Here is a 27740-nt window from a genome sequence, read left to right as displayed (position 1 = left end):
AAGGAAAAATAATAATTATTACAGCAAAACCTATACTTAAATAGATTCAGAGAAACATACACATACACAAAAGAAAATAAGAATACTGTGATAGCCTTTTGAAATGTCAACTTGGATAAGCTAGTAATGAAACACTAATCTAGATGTTGCTGTGAAGGTATTTTGTATGTGATTAAAGTCCGTAATAAGTTTACTTTAAGTAAGAGATTACCCTAGATAATTATGGGCCTGATTCAATCATTTGAAGGGTCTTAAAAGCAGAGTTGAGACTTCCCTAGTAAAGGAGAAATTCTGTGTGTGGACTGCAGTTTCAACCTGTGTCTATGGGTTCTAACCCACCCTTCCTGATGGAACATCCTATGAATTTCAAGACTTGTCTAGTCAGCTCCACACTCATGTAAGCTAACTATTTATAATATGTATCTCCTACTAGGTCTGCTTCTCTGGTTGAACCATGACTGATACAAATACCAAGTCCATACAACATATGATACTGAAATCTTTCCTAAAATTGCTTAATGAATAAAAACTTCCAAATTTATTAAGACCAAATAGCATTAAGACCAAATAGACTATTGCCAAAAAACACATCAATGCTTCAAACACTTTCTAGAAAAAGTAATTGATAAATGAAGACATACAGAGATGGAAAAAAATGGACAGTACAAGTCTCAAACAGAAAGCCATATTGCACAGGATATCTTTTTATTTTCTTATTTTTTTTTTTTTTTTTTTTTTTGAGACAGAATCTCATTCTGTCACCAAAGACAGAATAAAATGGTACAATCATGGCTGACTGCAGTCTCCAACTCCTGAGCTCAAGTGATCATCTCATCTCAGACTTAAAAGTAGCTGGGACTACAGGTGAGTAGCTGGGACTACAGATGCATGCCACCATACCTGGCTTTTTTTTTTTTTTTTAAAGAAACGCGGTCTCACTATGTTGCACCGGTTGGTCTTGAGCTCCTGGCCCCAAGTGATCTTCTTGCCTCAGCCTCCCAAAGTGCTGAGATTACAAGTATGAGCCACTGCACCAGGCTGCACAGTATATCTCAACAAAAGGTTTAGTAACTCACTAATCATTAATGAGCAATTATCTTTAATAGAAGGGTATTTACAAAGGTATACAAATCATTTACCTATATGTTCTTCTAATCCAAGATCTAATCCATCACCATTATAGACATATAGATTATAAAAAGAATTCTATATTATATATTACTCATTCAACAGAAATGACAACTACAGTAAGATCAGTTATTACCTCACAGACAGAATGTTTTTACAGCTAGTGTCATGTTGTAAATGCAGTATTTCAGACTGAATTAAACCATAAAACACATATTCAGATGGTAAATCCAAACATGAGAGATGTATACAGGAAAAAAAAAGTGAAAGACCTATAAGAAATAGTTACAGGAGTAGAAGAATTTGAAAGTAATGTACAAAAATAATTTTTTTCTCTTCACATATAAAACATAAAAGATTTATTCAACTGTATAAGATTATTAAAAAGTTCTACTAAAATCTTACAGTATTATCAAAATACAAGCATGACTGCTAGTTTAAATAGAGCAAATATAGGAGGAAAGAATTGTGTACTTTCTGTTCTAGTCTGTACACTGACTTTTTATCAGAGTAAAAAGTCATATCAGACTGCCTTTGAGACTCATTTTTAAAAAGAATCAAATACGTTTGGAGATTTAATTCCATTTCCTCTGTTTATATTCTCAACTACTCAAACGAAGGAGGCAGATAAATATGAGCTATATCTAAAATAGTAGATACGATGTTATATTTTAGACCACACCTGACTGCATAAACAAAAGTATATGACTGAACACTGCATCATATATATACACAGAGATATTACAAAGAAAATATATTGTTTTTTAATATGTCCAGCACCATGAGAATATGCTTTACAGAAAGAAAAATAAAGTTTCTAGCATTTTTTCATGTAATATTCTATTAATTCAACCAAAACTTACAATGTGCTAGTACAAAAAAAAAAGGTTTAGTGGAATAGACAAACTACTCTAGACATTTCAAGTGGAAGGATTTAATATAGGGAAATTTCTAGTTACAAAATCATAATTGAAAGAGCTGGAGGACCAAAAGTTGAGTCAGGAAAGTGAGGAGTGGAATCAGCAGCTTTCCATTTACTCTCCCACCACAGTGATCCAGAACCAGAAAGGAGCTGGTGCCTCCCTTCCCAGGGTCAGGAAATGCATGGTTTAATTCAGTGGAATATTTGTTTTGTCCATCAAAATCTAGACCAGTGAGTCTTCACCTAAAGAATAGGTTGCTCTGAGAGTCTAAAAGAAGTTATGAACTTCTCTCCTAGGAAAGTCTATATACTTATACGTGCATGACTTCTGTACTTAACTTGAGGGGTCTCATAAGATGCTATTTCAAAGTTTTATTAAAGAGGATACAAATATAAACAAGAGAGTTTCCCAATCCTAAAGCTCACATTCTAGAAAAGATACATAGACAAACTTTTATATCACATAAAAGATTTGGAAGATTAAAATACAAGTACAGTGAAGAAAAGGATTACATCATATTTAAAAAAAAAAAAGACTTCACAAAACTAATGATCCTAAGGTAAGCTTAACATATGACACAGAGCTTGCAAGAGAGGAAAGGTAAGAAAAAGAGGAAAATGAGTATTTAAACAGCACCATATCAAGCATATATACACATTTAATCTTTAATAGTATATATTATCATTTTAATCATATATACATAATTAACTATTGTATATATTAATATACCTGTATATAAGTTATATAAATATGTATGCATGTATATGTGCATATTCACACTTGATTTTCACAATACTTTTTTTAAGTATATATTATTACCATTTTACAAATAAAGAAACAGGTACTTGAAAGGCTAATTAAGTTGACCAAGGTTACATAGCTGTTAATGGTGAAGCCAGGATTCATATCCAAGTCTGTATAATTCTTACTAGGACTTTCCAGGCAAAGAGAACAGCATATTAAAAGCTACAGAGTCATGAAACCACAGGATGTGTTTAGGGAGCAGCAAGTACTTCAATATAATTGAAAAGTAAAGAGTTCAAAAGGAACATGATGATTACAGACACTCCAGTCCTAACTATACTGAATAAACAAAAAGACTTGAGAAAGACTTATACAGGTAGTTATCTGGCTTATGCTCCTAGATGAACAGTGATCTTATTAAGTGAGAAAATAAATAATAGTTCAAGTGTGAAACAGTAAAAGGGGAGATATGTTTTAGAGATGCTGACTTTAAGTTACATATCCATCAAGGCAGGAAGGCTCCAAAGAATGATGGCATAAATCTGGATATCTTCAATTAAAAGATTTCATCAAAGTGAAAATATAAAAGGGTCAAGGACAAAACTCTAAAAACAACTGTTAAGAGGAAGGGAGAGAGAAGATAAGTAAAGAAGTCAAAAGGGAAGATCAGAATAGTAGGAAAGAACCAGGGATATGCAGTGTCATGACTGACAATGAAAAAGAGACTAGCTAACAGCATAAAATGCCACAGATGAAACTAAACAGCAATTAATGAAAAAGAATGGCCACTTCAAAATTTGGGATTAGGCAGGCTAGGGGACTGACAGAAAAGTTCAGTAGAGAAAGAGCCATTTAAACTGGGCTATGAAGGAAGAGCGTGATCTGAACATGCAGAGATGGAGAAAATGTTTTAGCTGAATAGCACAACTAGAACAAAGAACCAGAGGTAGGAATAAATTGCAAATATGTGCCAGGAGGTACAAAGTAATTTTCAGTTTTACTGGGCCACTAGTATGACAAGGGTAACAGTGAATGAAAAGTCTACAGTCTGACTACTACCAGATCACAACGGCCTTGAAAGAGAGACAAAAGAAATTAGGGTAGTTCTAAACTAACTACTATGTAAAGATGACTATATAAAAATTATTTTGGAAACCATGTATAGAATGAATTACAAGGCAAAGAAACCAGTTAAATTAGTATTATAATAGCCCAGATGAGATGTTAAATCTGACCTACTTGATCAAAGTGAAAAAAAGGAGGAGGGTTGATGCAAGAAATAGAAAAAATTTGACTACAGGTCAAAATTTTGACTACTCAAAATGCTTGAGACCAGAAGCATTCAGATTTCAGAATATTTACCATCCCAAATTTGACAGTCCCAAATCCAAAATTCTCTAATAAGCATTTCCTTTCAGCATCATGTAAGTTTTGGATTTTGGAGCATTTCACAGTTTGGATTTTTGGATTTGGGATGTTCAACCTATAATAGTACTTACCAAATGCAGTTGTATTCAGTTTTTGCTAAAAGTTAAATAAATGAATTAGCTAAAAGTCAATATAATTTTAAAATAAAGAACATCTGACATCCCAAAAATTTATTATCCTCATTAAAGAAAAAACCCAAACTGTAATTTAATTGAGGTAGTACCTATAGAATTCATGATGAGTATTAGAAATTCCCTTTGTGACAATGTCATTTATAAATCTCTAAAATGTTCAATACTATGAAGAAGGTCAGTTTGGGGGTTATTGTTATAAAAATAAGTTTGAACCCAGGCTTTTTCAGTTCTAAGACATTTGTTAATTTTAATGTCTACTCTGCATGATCTTACAGAGAAATATTTAACATTACTTACCAAACTTGTAAATATATCACTGTAAGTTATAAGCTTATGAAATATGGCTTCAATTAGCCTTTAGGAAAACTGATACCATATCTCTGAAATTTCATTTCCCGTAAGTCTTAGCAAGTAAGTAAAACATAATTAAAAATTTAATACCTAATACAAACAGCTGAAATTTCTCTAAATTACACACATAACTGTGTATAAACCTTTAAAAATATACATATAATTTTCAACAGATGAACACAGGGATTATAGCACAGATTCTGTTACATTAGATTTTTTTGTTACCCTACAAAAATCTTAACTAATATTAACAATGGGCAAAACAATAAACAGTTTTTCTAAAATAAATTTCATCAGTTAAATTTCTATACTCTCAAACATAAAAAAATCACTGTCCTTTTATGAAAATGAAAAAAATCATTTGCCCCAAGAACTTGAAAGGCTGGTTCAGACTCAAGAACCTAACAGTACTCAGCAATCTGAATAAGGCAAATATTACAATCTACTCCTCAGCCAAGATCTTTATCAATTTATGAGTTACACAGGGAACTGCACACTGTATATGATACAAATAGGAAAATGTGAAACATTTTCCACCATTCATATAATTTATATCCTTCCCATTAAGAGAAAGAAAATAGTTATTTTCATCATGCACATGGGAAGTATGATTGCCTATTTATTTCACTTTACTGTAAGAGATTCTAGAAAACAAATATATCTCTTTGGTTTACACCCAGTGAATCCAAAATGACATCAGGTTTATTCAACAGTACTATCATGACCAATAATAATTCCCTTTCTTTCTAAAGAAACATAACTCAAAAATTCTGAAAATCATATATATTACATGATTATATATACACACACAAACATAAATACATACAATATTCAATTACATAAAGATGCCAAATGTCTTTAAAAATAATCAAGGAAAATAAATTCATAAATTATTTACATAGGTCATGGATCTAAGAAAAAAAGAATTTTTAGGAGTGGTGAGAGAGGGCATCCCTGTCTTGTGCCAGTTTTCAAAGAGAATGCTTCCAGTTTTTGTCCATTCAGTATGATATTGGCTGTGGGTTTGTCATAGATAGCTCTTATTATTTTGAGATAAGTCCCATCAATAACTAATTTATTGAGAGTTTTTAGCATGAAGGGTTGTTGAATTTTGTCAAAGGCCTTTTGGGCATCTATTGAGATAATCATATGGTTTTTGTCGTTGGTTCTGTTTATATGCTGGATTACGTGTTTTGATTTGCGTATGTTGAAACAGCCTCGCATCCCAGGGATGAAGCCCACATGATCATGGTGGATAAGCTTTTTGATGTGCTGCTGGATTCAGTTTGTCAGTATTTTATTGAGGATTTTTGCATTGATGTTCATCAGGGATATTGGTCTAAAATTCTCTTTTTTGGTTGTGTCTCTGCCAGACTTTGGAATCAGGATGATGCTGACCTCATAAAATGTTAGGGAGGATTTCCTCTTTTTCTATTGATTGGAATAGTTTCAGAAGGAATGGTATCAGCTCCTCCTTGTACCTCTGGTAGAATTCGGCTGTAAATCCATCTGGTCCTGGACTTTTTTTGGTTGGTATGCTACTAATTATTGCCTCAATTTCAGAGCCTGTTATTGGTCTATTCAGAGATTCAACTTCTTCCTGGTTTAGTCTTGGGAGGGTGTATGTGTCGAGGAATTTATCCATTTCTTCCAGATTTTCTAGTTTATTTGCATAGAGTTGTTTATAGTATTCTCTGATGGTAGTTTGTATTTCTGTGGGATCGGTGGTGATATCCCCTTTCTCATTTTTTATTGCGTCTATTTGATTCTTCTTTCTTTTCTTCTTTATTAGTCTTGCTAGAGGTCTATCAGTTTTGTTGATCTTTTCAAAAAGCCAGCTCCTGGATTCATTGATTTTTTGAAGGGTTTTTTGTGTCTCTATTTCCTTCAGTTCTGCTCTGCTCTTAGTTATTTCTTGCCTTCTGCTAGCTTTTGAATGTGTTTGCTCTTGCTTCTCTAGATCTTTTAATTGTGATGTTAGGGTGTCAATTTTAGATCTTTCCTGCTTTCTCTTGTGGGCATTTAGTGCTATAAATTTCCCTCCACACACTGCTTTGAATGAGTCCCACAGATTCTGGTATGTTGCGTCTTTGTTCTCGTTGGTTTCAAAGGGGATGCCCTCTCTCACCACTCCCATTCAACATAGTGTTGCAAGTTCTGGCCAGGGCAATTAGGCAGGAGAAGGAAATAAAGGGTATTCAATTAGGAAAAGAGGAAGTCAAATTGTCCCTGTTTGCAGATGACCTAGAAAACCCCAACATCTCAGCCCAAAATCTCCTTAAGCTGATAGGCAACTTCAGCAAAGTCTCAGGATACAAAATCAATGTGCAAAAATCACAAGCATTCTTATACACCAATAACAGACAAACAGAGAGCCAAATCATGAGTGAACTCCCATTCACAATTGCTTCAACCAGAATAAAATACCTAGGAATCCAACGTACAAGGGACGTGAAGGACCTCTTCAGGGAGAGCTACAAACGACTGCTCAATGAAATAAAAGAGGATACAAACAAATGGAAGAACATTCCATGCTCATGGGTAGGAAGAATCAATGTCGTGAAAATGATCATACTGCCTAAGGTAATTTATAGATTCAATGCCATCCCCATCAAGCTACCAATGACTTTCTTCACAGAGTTGGAAAAAACTACTTTAAAGTTCATATGGAACCAAAAAAGAGCCCACATTGCCAAGTCAATCCTAAGCAAAAAGAACAAAGCTGGAGGCATCATGCTACCTGACTTCAAACTACACTACAAGGCTACAGTAACCAAAACAGCATGGTACTGGTACCAAAACAGAGACATAGACCAATGGAACAGAACAGAGCCCTAAGAAATAAGGCTGCATATCTACAACCATCTGATCTTTGACAAACCTGACAAAAATAAGCAATGGGGAAAGGATTCCTTATTTAATAAATGGTGCTGAGAAAACGGGCTAGCCATATGTAGAAAGCTGAAACTGGATCCCTTCCTTACACCTTATACAAAAATTAATTCAAGATGGATTAAAGACTTCAATGTTAGACCTAAAACCATAAAAACCCTAGAAGAAAACCTAGGCAATACCATTCAGGACATAGGCATGGGCAAGGACTTCATGTCTAAAATACCGAAAGCAATGGCAACAAAAGCCAAAATTGACAAATGGGATCTAATTCAACTAAAGAGCTTCTGCACAGCAAAAGAAACTACCATCAGAGTGAACAGGCAACCTACAGAATGGGAGAAAATTTTTGCAATCTACTCATCTGACAAAGGGCTAATATCCGGAATCTACAATGAACTCCAACAAATTTACAAGAAAAAAACAAACAACCCCATCAAAAAGTGGGCAAAGGATATGAACAGACACTTCTCAAAAGAAGACATTTATGCAGCCAAAAGACACATGAAAAAATGCTCATCATCACTGGCCATCAGAGAAATGCAAATCAAAACCATGAGATACCATCTCACACCAGTTAGAATGGCAATCATTAAAAAGTCAGGAAGCAACAGGTGCTAGAGAGGATGTGGAGAAATAGGAACACTTTTACACTGTTAGTGGGACTGTAAACTAGTTCAACCATTGTGGAACTCAGTGTGGCGATTCCTCAGGGATCTAGAACTAGAAATACCATTTGACCCAGCAATCCCATTACTCAGTATATACCCAAAGGATTATAAATCATGCTGCTATAAAGACACGTGCACATGTATGTTTATTGCGGCACTATTCACAATAGCAAAGACTTGGAACCAACCCAAATGTCCAACAATGATAGACCGGATTAAGAATATGTGGCACATGTACACCATGGAATACTATAGAGCCATAAAAAAGGGATGAGTTCAATGTCCTTTGTAGGGACATGGATGAAGCTGGAAACCATCATTCTCAGCAAACTATCAGAAGGACAAAAAACCAAACACCACATGTTCTCACTCATTGGTGGGAACTGAACAATGAGAACACATGGGCACAGGGAGGCGAACATCACACACCAGGGCCTGTTGTGGGGTGGGGGGAGGGTGGAGGGATAGCATTTGGAGATATACCTAATGTTAAATGACAAGTTACTGGGTACAGCACATCAACATGGCACATGTATACATATGTAACTAACCTGCGTGTTGTGCACATGTACCCTAAAACTTAAAGTATAATTTAAAAAAAAAAGAATTTTTATACAAGCACAATTGACGTCATTTCTAATTAGGCCATAAGCATATATTACAATAATGACACAATACTCTAAAGTACATTAAAGGCACAAATGTCTTAGCAGTAGAAACAAACTAATATCAGAATCTAGCACATAAGATCCCCATATGCTTCCTTTTCTCATGAATAGTTTTTCACTTTTGAGAACATTACAGCATCAAATAGCAGAATATATGAATAAAGAGAGAAGGAGGAAGGAAAGAAAGAAAATTGAAATTATAAATTCAATGGACAGATTTACATCACCTTAGATAATAAAGAAGTAGTGAAATAAAAGCCATATCTGAAATTACTCAGATGGCAGAACAGCCAAAACGTGAAAAAGAGGTTAATGGACATAGTAGAGAGAGTTTTTTAATTTTTTTTCAAAAAAAAAAAAAAAGCAACTTAACTAACACTAACTAGAGTTCCAGAAGGAGAAAGAGAATGGAGCAACAACAACATTGGTAAAAACAATGGCGAAGAATTTTCAGAAGTAATAAAACTTCCCATAATTAATTTGTTGAGCTTTTTAGGCTTCTTAAATCTAAAGATTCAATCCATACATTCAGAAGCCCAAAAAATTCTAATCAAATAAAATAAGGTATCTTTACGTAGTATATCACAGTAAAACTATAGAACACCAATTACATAGTGTTAAGTCATAAAGTGATCCAGAAAGAAAAGAGCAATTATCTTCAATGGAACAACAACTAATGGAATCAACTAACTTCCCAAAAACAATTACGGAAATCAGAAGACGGTGGAGTAATATCTACGTTGTGCAGAGCAAAGAAATAACTGTCAATTTAAAAGCTACAGGAATCTATCTAACAAGAATAAGTATTTCCAAACAAGCATAATACTGCTAATAATAATGTCTTGTGGAGTTATATATATAATATATATCTATACTTATATATAATATATAGCATATATTATGTATTGAATATGTATTTCATATGCATATACAATACTTATATATACACATTTAAAATGCTACACAATAGCATAATAACAAAAGAATAAATTAATAAATTTCAAATATTCCACATTCTTTGTATTTTTCAAGAGGAGGCTAAAGATACTAATTAGTTTCAGGTTTTAGTGAGTTAAGAATGCTTGTGAAAATTTCCAGGGATACCACCAAAAGAAAAGAAGCAGAGTACATAACTTCCAAACTAATAACTTTCTCTGGCCATAAAGCAATCAAATTAGAAAACAATAACAATAAAAAGCAATCAAATTAGAAAACAATAACAATAAAAACAACTGGGAAGCCCCATACTTGGAAATTACGAAATACTTTTAAAAAAATTCAAGTATCACTTCATCTGAAAATTGTAATTTAAAAATAAAATTGGCAAGATACAGTTAAAGCAGTAATCAGAGGGAAAATTATAGCCTGGAATACTTCTGTCTGAAAAGAAAGGTTAAAATAATAAGATAAGCATAAAATTTACAAAATTAGGAAAAATATAATAAACAATAAAATAGACAATAGAAAATAATGATCATAAAAGAGAAATTAATCAGAAAACAAATATAAAATTGAGAGTGTATCTACATTGCCAAAAGTTAACACTTGAAAACATGCTCTCTGTTTCCCTCTGTCTCTGCTGTAAAGTTTTGGGTAAGCCCTGCCTCCCTTAACATCATAGGCGTTTGCCTTGCTGATCCTGAGTTGGACTCAAACAGTGCCTGTATCTGATATTCTTCCTAGCTATAATGCAGTAGCTACCTCATTCTCTCTATCCCTTTATTACACGCTATTCTGGCACTCCATATCTCCCCTTAAAAGTGTATCCTAGTCATAATTAAGTAAGAATCTGAATAATTATTTAATTTCTGTGTACCTTACTAGTTTGCAAAAGCCAGGAAGGCAAACATCTTGTTTGTCTTGTTTGTTCCCCATTGTCTCACCTGTGCTTGATATACAATAATTTGTTGAATGGGGGAGAAATCAAACAATAGAAGGTTGAACGTAAACAGTCTTACCTCCTAACGTCAAGCAGGATCATAACCAATGAGAATCTAGTTTGTCTTTTAAAAAATCAGGAGAAGTAAATTTCACAAATTTAATCAAACATATTCCATCGAAGCAAAATACTTGTGTTTAGATTATAAGACCAAGGGTTGAAATTACTTTAAGGTTGCTCCTTTAGGAACCTAATGGATTGATGAGTTGAGTAAATGTTTATTCGCACATTTAATGTACAATTCTATCAGCAAATGTTTCCTTGAAATAAAAAAATTAATATCGTGTTCATAAATTTTTAAGGGATGGATGAAGAAAAGCAACAGTTCATTTACATAACTAAAGCATTTCTTAATAACCAAATTGTGTGTAATATTTGATTACAGTATTTTGTCAACTCTGTATTGTCAGCCACATTGAATTAAAATTTCCTCCAAACCAGCTAAATCACCTTTTATCCACTTTTCTATGACCTCAGACTTGTCGGATACAAAATGATCAAACTCTTCATATCTTTAGCAAACTTACTATAGGATTAAGTTTAAGTAATAACTTCCCTATTGATTCACGGTTCTAAAGTATATCTCTAAACATCTTTGTGTTCTAAGTACTTTAGGCAGCGCAGTCTCTGTGATTTACTCTAAAATTACTTGGGAAGGTCCATTAACTAAAACAATCTATCTGAGGAGGTCCACAATAAAACTAGCCTTTAACACAGTCACTCCAAAAAAACAAATCTAGAAGATTTTCCGTTTTCATGTAAATGAAGGAAACTTTCATTATTAATGAAATTATTAAATTATTATTAAAAATGTTAAATTATTAATTAAATCATTATTAAAAATGATATCACCTCAGCAATGCTTTAATAAGAAAAAAAATTAATGCATACTAGCTGCAAGCCAATATAATCATGTAAATTAATACAAAAATCAGAATTGGGACTAAAAAAAACTTTGATTAGGCACAACAGCAATACCCAAATCATGGAGGATTTTATAACTGCAATTAGTTTGTAAAATTTATTCAGGAGATTCCTAATAACAGGTACAAATCTTTAGTGCCCAACACAGAATTACAACAAAATATTCAGAGGAATATCATAAGTCAAAATTACAACCTCCAAAATTATAATCAAATCATGTTTTATTGATATGCAGGAATCCACAACAAATGAAAAAATAAATCCTACACATTTCTAAACTTTAAAATCAAATGTCACAAACAGGTAACATTTACTGATCATTCACTGTGTCCCAGCCCTCTCTGGTGCCACTTAAAATAATGGAGTCATGGGTGGCAGGGTTGGTTGGGGGGAGCAGACACTGAGAGTGGATGCAGGAAAAAAAGGTGCTCAAGTCATCTATGAAAGATATGATGGTGGCTTTTGACTGAGATAGTGACCAAGGAAGTAGAGAGAACTGAAAAGATCCCCGGTTTGAATGAACTTAGAAACTATAGAAATTGCTGATGGGTGGGATATGGAATAGATAATCACAAGGAGAGAATGGGCACAAAAAGGGGTTGGAAGATTCCAGAATCTCAAGAATCATGGTACCCTCCCACTCCCCCTGCCACAAAGAGGAAGTACCACAAATACAGAAGAGAATACCACCAAGAATTAGAGATACCATTTAAGAAGCTCAAATGCCCAATCTTTAAAAAGAGGGAGGAAGTACATGAAAACCTAACCTGAGTAAATACAAAGTATAAGTTCATTTAAAATACACATTAGCAACAACAGTATTCATTACGGGCATCAGTACAGAGACATCAAGCCAAATGTGCATAGGGCATATCTGTCAGAACCTCTGGTTGTACTGGTCCTGTAAGTCTCATGTTCCTGTGGGTCCCTCAACCCTGTCTGGCCACTTGAAAATTCATTTACTGTTTCCAGCTACAGTTAGGCCCAAGAGTCCAATACAAGAATCTCAGGGGTAAAGGGAGGGAGGAATGAGTAATGGAGGTTATTCTGTTTGATTCAGGTCCAGTCTTAGTCTGTGACCTCCATACCAGACACTTAAAGTCAGATTCAAAAATTTTTCTTAGTCTCATATTGCACTATTCATCCACAGTAGATTTTAGGTAAAATCTACTCCCTCCTCCCTTCCCCATGCCATCCCTACTGAGTAAACAGGATGATGACTTCTACCCTCTGAAGATTCAGACATGGGGCTTGCTCTGAAGCAGTCCTGGATATAGCTCTGTGGCCAAAATAATGGAGCCCTCATTCTAATGAACAAGAAGAATTCCAGAACCAAAGGGAGACTGATATTCTAGACTTCACAGATTCTATGAAAATGTGATGTTATAGAATATAACATTATAGAACAGTCTGTCAGTTGAAGGCTTCCTACTGATCTCTTAAAGGTACTCTGAGGACAATATAGATGATCATGAGATTCTTCCATGTTGTTAATATGTAGCTATAGTTTGTTAATTTTCCAGGTGTATGGTGTTCTAGTATATAATATAATCCAGCCAGGCACAGTGGCTCACGCCTGTAATCCTAGCACTTTGGGAAGCCGAGGTGAGCGGATCACAAGGTCAGGAGATGGAGACTATCCTGGTTGACATGGTGAAACCCCATCTCTACTAAAACTGTAAAACATTAGCCGGGCATGATGGCACACACCTGTAATCCCAGCTACTCAGGAGGCTGAGGCAGGAAAATCTCTTGAACCCACAAGGCAGAGGTTGCAGTGAGCTGAGATTGTGCCAGTGCACTGCAGCCTGGGCAACAGAGCGAGACTCTGTCTCAAAAAGTTATTATTATTAATTATTTTTAATTTTTTTAAATTAATAATTAATAATTATATTATTAATTATATAATTATTATATAAAATTAAGATTAGGTATATATTAATTATATATAATTATATATAGTAATATAATTTTATCTATACTCATATATTATATATAACATATATAATATAATTAATATATTAGGTATATATATTAAGTATATATGACCTCAAATATAAAATTTGACACTGTTCAGAGTTAAAGAGCATCTCTTGTTCTATGTTTATATTAGTAAAATTAGTAATTAAACTGTTAATTTTAAATAATCTTTCAAGTCACAGAAACAATATACATTATCATCCTAATTAAAATAGCTTTGCTGAAAATACAAGAATATTCACTACAGGTCTGTTTGTAACAGCAAGAACTGAAGTGAAAATAACTAGTTACATTAATAATACTATATCCTTAAAAAAGAGTACTATGCAACCACTAAAATGAATTTGGAAAATCTATAAGTACTTCTACAGAAAGTTCTCCAAATTATTGTGGAAAAAAAAGCAAGGAGTATTACTACGTATATATAATACACTGTCATCTCCATTTAAAAAAATAGATACCACACAATTGTACATGCCTGGAAGATATTGGGATGGTTAAAAAAGAATTTATAAAACTAGATGCATCCGAAGTGAGACTAGAGAACTAAGATAAAAGAAAAATTTTTCACTGTATATCGTTTGCATTATTTCCCTTTTCTTTCATACCCTTATACTATATATATATGTACATACGTGTGTCTCTCAAAAACAATACAAAGTATCTTTTCTGAGGCCAAAAAACGTAATTCGAGATGGATAGCTGATGAGAATTGTATATACTGGTGTAAGAATGGTAGGCAATGATTCCTACTGTTTCTGAGCTAAACAGAATCTAAGTTTTGTTTTATTTCCAGTGTTTTTTTTTTTGGTGGGGCAGGGGGCACTAACTTAGGATTATAATGATGAAGTGTCAGAGCACTATCTTCATATTATAGAAAAAATAGTCATTGCCAAACCTTCATCAGAAAATCCCTATAGCACTATTTTCAAACTATTTTACTTTTCTCTAAATATATCCTAAAATATCCTAAAATGCACACCACAGTCCTTAAAAAGCAAATTCAGATTCAGATAAAACAGATAAAGCAGGTACCATAAAATAATGTAAGAAAAAGCAATGTGAACAGTAATTGATTGTTAAAAGATACCGAAAAAGACAAGGTTTCTCTTAAGAATTATAGTTCTTCACATTAATATTTGTGTTCTATGTTTTTAGAACCACCGTAATTTATTAGATTAGTATTGTCAGTTATACCACACAGTTAAACCAGGCACCAAAATTCACATAGTAAAAACTATTCATATTACAGATACTATGACCAGAAAATAAAATAATGAACTGAGAATTCAAAATCTCAAAGAATTGTTTAGATATCATCTAGTCCTTCAATTTATAGATTTGCTAATTGAGATTCACAGAAGTTACACAGTTAGCTGAAGGCAAAGACAGAACTCCTCACTCCACAACAGGGATATTTGACTCTAATCCACACTATAATAAACCTAATCTTCAGAAGCACAGCAAATATCACTGTATACTTCCTATCATATGCATTAATTAAAACATGAACTGCAATAAATTACTGAAAACCCACATCAAGACTAGTATTTATATGTACAGTAATAATTCACAGCTTTATAGAAGCTATCATCTTAGGCATCATTTTTAAAAACTGGCTCCAGAGTAAAAGAAGGTAAGTTAATAACCTAGGAGTTAAACGGAAAATACAAGATGTAGCAAAAAGAAGATATGTGACAAATTTCTATTCAAATAATCTGTGTAAAGGCACTACGAAATTATTAGACTTCAATAGAAATCTGGTTTATGTCCTGACAAAAATGTCTAATGTAGATACAAAGACAGACGGAAAGTTTTTAAGCATTACCTATACTGCCTACCATAATGCACATATGTGACTATGTAATAAGTCACCTTCAAATTTTACCTCAAATATAAATCAGACAAATGAATTTGATTAACATTCATTATTACTATGTACAAACTACAGATTAATCTGAAGAAAAATATTGAAACAATTTTTCCTCAAACAAAAATTTGTGGACTAGGTTCTGAGCTCTCATAGATGTGTAACACAGATTCTACTGGAAAAACAGGGTTAGTAAGGAGAGTAATGGGATATTAATAAAATGACCGATTTGTTGTCCTAGGTTTTCCTGGACAGAATGGAGAATGGAAAAATTGAACCATGAAATCAAAAAGGCATCTGTCTTCCAGGTTTCTCTCTGCCAATGTCTTGAGAAAAATGTTTGAACTTTCCTGTTGGCTTTGTATGCAAATAGCTCCAGATGCAAAGTGAACCACATCTAAGTTATTTGGTTCAACATCTGCTGGTCCAATTCCCATTATTCCTTCTAAAGGGTCAGCTTGTGACAGACAGTTTAGTTTGCCCTCTATATAAGCTGTTTGGAAGGAGCTAATTTGGATTAAATTATCTATCTGGATAGCTTGTTTTTCCCTTTGATGGTCAATGCATTCTAATGTGGTCTGTGTAGTGCTACAAGGAACTTAGAAACATATTAGAAAGGACACTATTCAAGGTTTTGCCTCCCACTTCGCCTTCTAGACAATTTATATTTATATAGTTAAACATAAAAACCGAACAGTTCTTTGCCTCTAAAACAGCACCACCCACATTGTACACAATGGCAACATGACAACACTTTCTGACATAATATTCTTTTCATGTAGCTGCTATCAAAGATTTGAACTTAAAGTTACTGATGAAAGTGTTTGCCAATATTAACAACACATTTCATGAAACATCCTGTCCTTTTAGATGACAGCTTTTATATGGCATCACTGAAAATGAAATAAGGTGCACAGGACATGGCATTTGGTGTTTGAAACACAGTAAATTTTCAAATATATGCTAAGTGAGTGAATGAATAAACAAATGAACAAACAAACTAAAGAATTAATTTAAATAAACTCCGTGGATTCTGAAACTTTGAGTCTGCTACAATGAGAAAATAAAATAAAATACATGTAGTAATACCAAACTAACACTAACAGTTCTTAGAAATTGCAAGGTCAAGTCATGATACAGTCCTTTCAAATCAGTACATGTAGATAATTTACATTGGAGGGGGAAAAGGAAGAAATCAGAATACACACACACACACACACACACACACATATATATATATGCACCTATATTCTTACACACATATATACATACATACATATATATTTATATATAAGAAGATAGCCATTCATTTTGAAAAGTCTCTGCTCTTATTAGTTTACTAAAAAGTAGAGCATTACTAGCCTTATGAACATTTATAAAAGACAGTTACTTGTGAATAATTTCTTTTAAAAGAGATTTCTTAGCCAAAAAAATTTATTAATTTTTTTTATAAAATATAGTGCTATGAGTAGCCAACTCAAAAACTTTCTTATGTTAGATGCTCTGCAAAGTTGGAGATGATTTTTCTTTGGAAAAAAATGTTTAGAAAAGTAAGTTAGAAAAAAAGAAGGCAAAAGAACTACATACTACTCTTATTCCTTCTACATCTGTAATATATTAAACTAAAATTTAGTCTAGTCTCTATTGTTACCTACTGGCATACAGCAGGACCAGGGAAGAGATGAGAAAAGGTCACCAAAATAGCTGTTGTTTCTTTCAGAAAATCTGTGACTGCTCTTGTTAATCACGATTTCCAGGTCATATGTTTGCATTGAGAATGACCAGGAAAGTTAATTGAGCACCAAAAAAAAACAGCTTTTTAGCTGCCTTTGAGTAATTAGCTAAGATTTCTGAGATTAATATATTTTTGAAGGCAAGTTTGGTTTTGCCTTCTTTCAACTTATGATAGAAAGACTAATTATCCCCAAAGAATTAAAAATAATCAAGAAGAGTTAACAAAATAAATCTGCTCTACTCATCATCAAGAAATAATTACTAAACATTGTTTATTAAAAAGGCACAGTATTATGCTAGACACCAAGGATTCAACAGGTTTAAAACACAGTCACTGCCCTCCAAATCTCATACTAACATAGACATAAAGAGATGGGAGTCATACTGATAAAATATTTAAAAATACAAATTAGACACCCATGCTTACAGCAGCATTATTTGGAATAGTCAAAGGTAGAAGCAACCCAGTGTCCATCAACAAATGAACAGATAAACAAAATGTGGTCTATATAGGCAATGGAATATTATTCAGGCTTAAAAAGGAAGGAAATTCTGATACATGCTACCACATGGATGAACCTTGAGAACATTATTCTAAGTAAAATAAGCCAGTTACAAAATGACAAATACTGTATGATTTTACTTTATGAAGTATCTAGAATAGTCAGATTCATAGAAAATAGGATCCTAGTCGCCAGGGGCTGAGGGAAGGGGGCAATGGGGAGTTGTTTGCTGGATACGGAGTTTCGGTTTTACATATACAATACTGAATTGTACACTTAAAAATAGTTAAAATGGTAAATTTTATGTTATATGTGTTTTACCACAAATTTTAAAAATACAAATTAGCATATGCTAAGGACCAAAAAACTGGTACAGAAGTAAAAGAACGGTAAACTCAGAAAAAGCAGCAGTTAATGAGATGCAGAACAAATTCAGTGACAGCTCCATACTTTTTCTTGAAAGAAAAATAAGACTCAGGTAAGTGAATGGATGAGGTAAGTAATACAATCAGGAGCAACGACAAAAATATAGTAACAGACAATGGGAACACTATGTAGATCACAGTTTGGCTTACAGGCTTCAAGTGGAATAGCATGGAAGGCAATGTTGAGGGTTAGGCTATGAAACAGAGAGGAAAATGCTCAAAGAAAGGCAGTTCTACTTGGGTAGCTTTCACTAAAATAAAGTAATAATTTCTACATGTTTATGGAGAGTAAAGGAATTAGGAAAAGAGCTTGATAATTTCATATTCATTCATCTCTTATTTACATTCTGCAATTCCTATGATAGTAAGGGTGTAAAGATACATTTTACAGGTTAGATATCATAACTTAAGGAGACACAGGCCTAGAGATAATACTTTGTATAAAGCATCAGCATGCACATCTCATTTATTCTTACTGACAATTCATTAATTTCATCATCAACATTGCCTTTAAGCTAGCATTTTAAGAGTTCACTATGTAAATAATGCTAACATACAGTAAGATGCATGTCTTGAGGTACCTCAACCCATTGACAGAACTGCAGGCTATACAGACACTTTAAGAAATACATTAATTATCCCAGTTGCTATTATGAAATCCTCCTCCACCTACTCGCCTGTCCTGAAGCAGTAGAATCACTAGGCTCACCAAACCCACCTCATTCTTTACTTAACAAAATCCTTTATCCTAACCCCAAGAATAAAGATTTTTATTTTCCCCAAAAAACTTTAAAAATGTAAACCAAATGTTTCTTAGTTCTCTTCTTGGATTTTAAGCTGTGTTAAAGCTTGGTTAATCATCATCTCTTTTTAAAATATTTTCCATATGGATTATAGACAGCTAAGATACAGGTAGGTGGGAAAAAAGGAGAAAATTGGTCTTTGCTTCAACTGAAAAGAATCTGCCTTGGATCTCTTAAGGGTTCCTATCTTCTCAGGTCTTTACTGTGGAAATGATTACATTGTTAGCTACGTAAGCTGTTCACATCACACTCACCTAAACAACTTCCAGCTACCTGAATCAAGAGGCGGACTTCTCCAGTCAGAGGAAGACAAACTAACAAAGGAAAAATATAGCTTTGGCTGAGCAAACATGTACCATGTCTTTAACTTCAGCCCTTAGCCATGTTTGTTATTCTCCATTTCTGCAAGTCACTGAGAAAATCCAGAAAGAGTTAATTCTTCAGATCTAATTTTTCAAAGGGAGTAAGGGAAAAAAAGAGTGTGTGAGTGTGTGCATGTGTTTGTGTGCAAGATGATTTGTAATTTAATTCCAGTTTCGCGAAGGTTTGAGAACTTGACCCACTAATACACAGACGTGCAGATGTGACATATAATATTCACTCCTAGAGAACAGGAATTAGATAATTTACTCATAATATACAATTTTTTAGTACTTTGCCACAGTTTTACTATAAGCAAAGAGACCCTGTTCATGCTTTCATGAAAAGTAAAGAAGTACAATTTGCCTTAAACTTCCAATCTACTGAAATCATTTCCTCAAAAGCCACTTATGACCATCTATGGTTTTTTTCTCAGCCTCCAATCTCATTGACCTCTCTAATGCCTTTGGCATCAGTGCCCATAGCTTCTTTGAAATTTTCTACTTCTAATTTCTGTGTTGCAGCACTAGCCCACAATCCCCTTACTTCTCAGAGCTCTTTTACCTCCTCCTATTCCCCACCTTTGAACATCCAGATTAATCTACTCAGCCTTATTCTATCTATGTACTGTTCCTCCAGCAATCTCCTACAACTTTAAGTATCATTATCAATGGGAAAACTCCTAAACCAAGAACTCCAGCCCTAACCTTTCTTCTGAGTTTCAGGTTCCTTAAATATATTATACATGTCTAACATTAATTCATTAAGGCCCCATCTGTCTAAAACCAAGTCCCAAATTCTCTATTTCTGTTCATGGTAACACCATTCTTTCAGAACCAAGACTTGAAACCTCAAAAATCAATTTTAACTCCTCCTTCACTGTCACATCCAGACAGTCCTGCTGATAACTCTTTTCAAAAAACCTAAGTTATTGAAAAAGAACTGAAATAGAATCTGAAAGAATACACTTCATCCCTAAACACAGTTATGTGTATCAAATGATAAAACTTTTTAAAACCATTTTGTCATCCACGCAATGGAAAGAGTATAGTTGCTCTGCCTACTTTACAATAAACAAATGCATGACAGCACACTAAAAATCCTGAGCCATTATATAAATATCATCTACTATCGCAGCTCTCCCTATCCATTTCCAATGCCATCCTAATCTGTTAATTCATTCAGTTACTAGTTCCCTTGTTCACTTTATTCTTTATTCATCCTCCAAATATTTATTGAGAGCCAACTGTAAGCCAGATACTATGCCCCACATTTAAGATATAACAACAGGACAAACAGACATAGTGGCTAACCCACAAAACTTGCTGTCCAACATGAAAGTCAGATAATAGGTGCATGTAGACATGGGAGGGTTTGCTGGAAAGGTGACCCAGAAAAAGAATTAAAGCAAGAAATACTTTTAAAACATAGGAGTTAGTATCATAAGGGGGTAGGAATGAACAGCAATGAGAAGCAATAAAGACAATTCCCAGCAAAGGAAATAACACACAGCCCTCAAATAAGAATGAGCATCCTAACAATGCCATCACCTTTCTCTCATTTACACTTTTGTTCCATTTATCTTTCTCCCTTCAAAATCTTTCCTCATTCTCCCATATCTGCCTATTGAAATTATATGCACCCTTCAGAGAACAGATCAACTATATAAATATATACATATATTTCCAGCTGCCAGGTTACTACTTGACTCAGATGAGGTATGAAAATAAGAATTTGCCAAATAAATAGATGATAAAATCATCATTCTTCCCAAATGACAAATCTATTTCACATTACAAATATGCATGTGCCTACCTTATCTACCCTTGAAGTAAAGGACTAGACTATGTTCCATACATCTCTGTATCCCCATAGTGCCTAATGCATAATAAGCACTTGATTAATATTTTACAATAAATAACTGTAACATTTGAGGTCTAGGCAGAGCTGTTGAAAAAAATACTTTCAACTTCTCCTAACTTTAACAGATTTAACAGAAAACTCTGAAAGCTCAAATATTCTTTTGACATAAATTAATATTAAACATGAGGTCTTCCAAGAAACATCTGTCAATAATGGATTTATTTTTGTATTTAATTTTTAATTTTAACTTTCAATATTTTGAAGTGATTTTATTGCAAACACACTTCTAAATTTAAATATGTTGGAGATGATAAATTATTTTTGGACTATAAAAAGGAGTCTTTAAGGAACTGGACAACCTAAAAAAGTTATTGGGCACCTCACCTTCCAAAAACTAAGATAAATTTTAAAATGTAAATTGTATTTTAATTTAATTTAATGTTCCTGATATCATCTTTAGAATCAGGCCTCAAGTCACCATCACAAAATGTGTTATATAATTCACAATTTGTTATTTTAAAAACCTAAAGAGTAAATCTGGATCACTCCATTTTTCAGATCAGTGAAGGACAAGTAAAAAAGTGAGAAACAGGGTTTCAAAGAGCTGCCAAAAATGTTACATGGGAAAAAAAAAAAACCCTAATTCCTGGATACCAATACCTGTAGGAAAGGCAGCCCAAGGAATAGCAGGAGATGTTGTTTGGGTTTCACCATTTCCACCATCAAAAGTCTCCGCAGCCTACAAGACAAAGGCAAGGTTATTTTAGAAGATGTGAAAAGCAGAAATGCTACATAAGTGATCAAGCATTCCAGTTCTATAGGCATATCTTCTATAACACACCGGACATTTTCATATCCCTCTAAATAATCGCTTTTCAGTCTTTACTCCTACCACTCCTATCGCGACTCGCCACTCCCAGTGCCCACGCCTTATTATTAACTTCAAGTAAAAATTTGCTTTCCTTGTTCAGATAACTCTACTGTTAGTCAATAATATTTTTATTTTATATATTCTTAATCACATTTTCACTTGCAAACTTTATATTTAAGTATTTTAACTTAACTCACCACATTTAACCATCTATGTAGGAAAAATATTTGTCTTTAAAAAATATAGACACCAAATCCTTTTAATTAATTAGCACAAGACCCAATTAGAGATTAATTCAAAGAAATAGGATTCATCTGTCTTGAATAATATACTACCTAGAGTTAATAGCATTCAATATTTAGAGAATTCCTAAAACTCAAGTTTTCAATTAACAAGCCATCCTATTTTGGAACAATTACTAAATACTGAGTTTGTAGGTAAGAGCACAGAGTTTTCTGTCTGTTAGATGCCCAGGTCACAGCAAATTTTCTACTAAAAATTAGAGCCAGAATTTCAATATGTATTCTCCACTGAGTTGCCAACCCCTTAAGGAGAAGTTAAAAGGGGTAATCTGACACAGGAGCTAAGTGACACAGAATACAGTAGCTATTCTCTACAACTATGAAAAATGAACATATTTTATATAACCAAGGGTAGAGACCTTCTCTATTTATACAGCAGGATGTGGAAAGAAAGAAAAACCTAATAACTACAATTAAATTGTAATATTGGTTAACCTGTACCTATGCAGTACTGAAAGGAATCAATTTGATGAATATAACAAAGTGTAATACTGTTATTCTACAGAACACTATCCACTGTATTTTTTTCCTAAATAATACATGAAGTGTGGTTTAAATAAAGAAGGCTATGCCAGACTGTAACCTTCAAATAACAACTTCCAAACAATAAACTAAGCCAGATGATATCTGAAACATACATTTTCCTCAAAATGGAAGGCATTTTAACAAAAATAAATGTTACATTTCAGTAACATAAATAAGATTCAATCACTCAACAAAACCAAAATATTAAGCATACAAGCGTGCTTAAAAACCAGTTTTAGATGAAATAGAGAAAACAGGTATGTCTATACTCCATATTGACTGATTTTAAAGATCAGCAAAAGAGAAGAAGATCCTAACAAAAACCTCACACCATTCTTTCATGAAATTCACAACACTGAATATATACTTAACATCTTATTTATCCTATTAAGGTCATTAATTACAATCCCTGGTTTTTATAATTCCCTTTTTACCAAATCCAAAGGAGGTAAAATTCTTTAAAAAAAAAAAAAAAAATCACAGCATTCCCTTGATGGTAGTTTCAGGACTTGAGCTCAGGCCTCCTGACTCCTAATCCAGAGATTTTCCTGCAAGACTATACTGGCTCCATAAAAATAACTGGGTTATAAAATATTTCAATAAAATGAACACACATTGAAAAGGATTAAGGAAAAGACAGTGCTTCTTCAGCTAACAATTTCCACTTACAAAGTATCCATTCCTAACCTACTAGAATAATCTAACACTACAAACATACTAATTAACTTTATAACCACCAAAAGGCTATGTACTTAATATACTAAATCAACTCATTACAGGTATAAACATGCAAATATGTGACAGGATCTTTAGTACTCATCCATCATCTCACAAGTATTTCCTAACAGACATGTATCCCAATAAAATCATCTGCTGACAATTTTTAAAATCTTTCCTTTAGTGCTTACATTGGTAACACTTAATTAACTCAATTTAAACCATTCCTATGGGCAAGTCCAAATGTTCTATAATAATACATCAGTTTTAATTTTTAGAGGGTTTTTTTTTATTTTTCTTGATTTCATCTTTTTACTCCAGAATTACATTAAAATGATCAAGGAAATATCATGAATGCCAATGAAATATAATACATTTTCAAAATAGTTTACTCCATTATAATCCCACAAAGTTAAAACAAACTAATGTAAATAACAGTGCATACCTCAAAACCACCAAAATCATCATCATCCATTCTTCAAGTGGCACCTGAAAAATATAAGATATTGAAACAAGCCCGCACACACACAGTCATTTATGTCAAAATACTCTCCAACTTAAATGTATACATATTTATTTGTAAATTAAAATTTCTAACTGTCTATGCATTTTTTATGTAAAAAAGAATTTGCAATTGGCTTTTACTTTTTGGCAAAATTAGCAATTTCTGTAACTTTTTCAGCAACCATGTATTTTGCCATTTTATGTTGAGATGCCAGGAGTGGAAAAATATTCTTTTACATTTTAATTTGCTTTTTCCAAATTGGCACTAGAGCTCAATTCAATAATGCTTCCTGCTTTTTGCATCTATTCCTCAGTTGTCTGGCAACATCAGCACAAACTCCAGCTAAGAACAGGACTGTGGTGAGTTTTTGGAAATCTGTCCCCCACCACAAAGGTTCTTCCCTCGGTTTCAGGGCCAAGGCTGATTTAGATTTTCAAAATTGATCAGCATTTTTGAGCTGTGGCCACAACTTTTGGATCATTTTGATACGTGTATTTTTAGCTGAAACTGCTTTGCACTTTTGGAAAAATGTGGAGCAAGTTACTAGGCTGATCAAGATAAATCAAGTCATGTATTCATGGGAGATGAGGGATGAGAAAAACACAAATAAATATCCAGAATTCCTCTTTTCTTTACTCTTAAAGTATGTAAGAGAGACAAGCACTCAAATAATTGCTTTTTTAGTCCTAAATGTTTATCATAAAAATGAAAAGATAAAACCATTAGTATCAGGGCTTTAAAAAAAAAAAAAAGGAGCAGCAGCTTTATCAAACAAACCACGCAAGAACTAAAAAACCTGAAAAGGTGAAATTAGTAAGAGGAAGTATACATTAAAATGAAAAATAAGTTCTCATATAGATTGTTTCTTAATTTACAATTTGGAACCTATAATTGTGAATCTATAGCTACAAGTAATACTCTAGTCAATACTAATTGGTTTATTTTTCTATCATTCAAAAGTGAACATATGACAAAATAATCTGTACAACAAACCCCCATGACAAGAGTTTCCCTTTGTAATAAACCTGCACATGTACCCCTTAACCTAAAAGTTAATTTAAAAAGCAATGTTTTAAATTAAAAAGAAAACTTTAAGTGAACATACCCAAATGTTAATTATAGTTTCCTTGACTCAGTAATACAAGATGGACTTGATTACAGGAAAACAATCCTTTCCCACTTCTAAAATAAAAATAGCTATACATATTAAACTATATGTTAAACAGTAATCTTAAGGGCATTTTCTAAGGTCATTTGCTTTAAGTAGTCATGTATATCCGTGCTTTACCTTCTGGAAACTAGTGCTAACACCTTCAAAAAGAAAATTCAAAAAATTGTCAAAGAAAAAAACAGTAAAAACATTAATTTCAACAATTGTTTTGTTTTAATAGGCAAAGGAAATTATTTTCACAGAAACTCAGTAGGTAATGACACTAAAAAATATATATTTAGACAGAAACATATTGTAAAAAGGAAAGGTATTAAATTAACCAGAATATAATCATGGTATCATTACCATTACTCACAATTTTAGCAATCTGATGAAAATGTTTAATAAAATGTATTTCTCCAAAAATTAAAACTAAGCAGGTCATCCACGTATAGCACTTAAAAAATATAAACCAGACTTTCAGAAACTTTTGATGATGTTTAGTTTGAAATGGAACTCACATTATTTTGTGTTGCAAGTGAACAGAAATCTGTATGTGGCTACATTTTTCATGAAGAAATTATGAAAGAAGAGTGATATGGACATTAAGAATTAACCAAGTCAAACTATAAACACCAACTTTATCTTTTCCACATGTATCCCATGAATCTCAAGAAACAAAAAATTTTTAGCATCTACATATGCTGTACTCAAATAATATGGTTTCAAAAGAATGGAATTTTTAGAGTAATGCTTCTATGTGTTTTCTTAAGTCACTTCCCAATAAATTATTTGTAAGGTGACAGAAAATTTGAAAATAAAAACAAATACCCACGTTTAACAATCATTTCAGCTTGTTTGACTGTGGTAATGAACCAAATACCGTCAGTTTCCTAAGTTCTGATTTAGCTCTGCAAAAGAACATACTAGTGACCACTGACGTTTTCCAGACTCCAGCAACTTTTACATATTCGGTGGCTCACACCTGTAATCCCAGCACTTTGGAAGGCTGAGGTAGGCGGATCACCTGAGGTCAGCAGCAGTTCAAGACCAGCCTGGTCAACATGTTGAAACCCTGCCTCTACTAAAAATACAAAAAATTAGCCAGGCGTGGTGGCACACGACTGTAATCCCAGCTACTTGGGGGGCTGAGGCAGAAGAATCGCTTGAACCTGGGAGGTGGAGGTTGCAGTGAGCCGAGATCACACCACTGCACTCCAGCCCAGGCAACAAGAGTGAAACTCCGTAAAAAAGAAAAAAAAAAAAAAGCAGATGATACTCTTCCTTTTATTTTCAAAGAAATATTAATACATTTAAAAAAACAAATATGTCCCAAGTTACTTAACATATAATTCTAGAGAAATATTTTTAAAGCAATAATCTTTCTGCAAATAATTTAGACTTCAATTCCTGCAATAGTTTACTTCTGAGCATTTTAAATAGGAGAAGAGAAAATTAACAGCATTGACTTGTAAAAATAAAATTTATAAAATATGAAAATCAACAGTTTTTAAAAGGAAATGTACAAATGTGGGCTTATTTATGTATTTAGCTACTCCAATACATTTAAAATATTTACTTTATCTAAAGTGCATTCTTATCAAGTATTTTAGAATATTCTAGCATTTAACAGTATAGCCCATTAAACTACAAATATTATAAGAATGTAGCAACAGCAAATATATCTGACATCTAAGTTACAGAATCATAAGCCTGGCCAAAACATTAACAGATCACATAATTCATTCTTTTGTGTCATGGCAGAAAGACACAAAAGAATGTATACTTCATTATAATTAGGAATCTACACTGCAAGTTTTCACAATATCAAGGTGTAACAATTCTCAAACTTCTTTATATCTAAATTTAATCTCTTTTTTTTGCCTTATTGTATTAATTCCCTACTTTGCTAGTCTCAATATTTAATACACTGCTGACATTCTAAAAATGTTTTATAAGAAAGACATACAAAAGGACAAAACATATACAGAATACACAATGTAATAAACTGTTATTCAGCAATTCTGTATCAGTTAAGGTCCTCAAAGAAGTTATAGTCTGGGGTAGGGAGGAGGGCAGAGTGTAAGAAAAGCATTCAAATACAAATAACATAAGATGTAAAAGAGTCTCAAAAGAGAAGAAAAAATTTCCAAGGTAAGAAGAAAGATTTTCAGAAGATGATATATCTGGTTGGAAGCATCATTAAATGCCTAAGGTAGAAGGAGATATTTCAGAAAGATTTCAACAGATTTGACAGAAAATGTCAAATGGCACATCAAAACACACATTTTATTCATCTTTACGGAAAGGTATCCCTGTAAGAATACAAA

The 27740-nt window shown here is 33.1% G+C and overlaps 1 protein-coding gene across 1 annotated transcript in view; it reads right to left on the bottom strand.

Annotated features, from left to right (window-relative positions):
- The window catches only part of CCDC91 (coiled-coil domain containing 91), a gene marked incomplete at its 5' end in the record, with an annotated part of 278933 nt that extends 254686 nt beyond the window's left edge, over positions 1 to 24247 (bottom strand). Inside the window, 2 exon segments of the mRNA NM_001133835.1 lie at positions 22001 to 22079; positions 24201 to 24247. Coding sequence (NP_001127307.1) covers positions 22001 to 22079; positions 24201 to 24230 — 109 coding nt within the window.
- Positions 24248 to 27740: the final 3493 nt, after the last annotated feature.

This window comes from Pongo abelii, chromosome 10 (genome assembly GCF_028885655.2).
Source record: "Pongo abelii isolate AG06213 chromosome 10, NHGRI_mPonAbe1-v2.0_pri, whole genome shotgun sequence".
NCBI classification, from domain to species: Eukaryota; Metazoa; Chordata; class Mammalia; order Primates; family Hominidae; genus Pongo; species Pongo abelii.
This window is presented reverse-complemented; position numbering and strand designations above follow the sequence as displayed.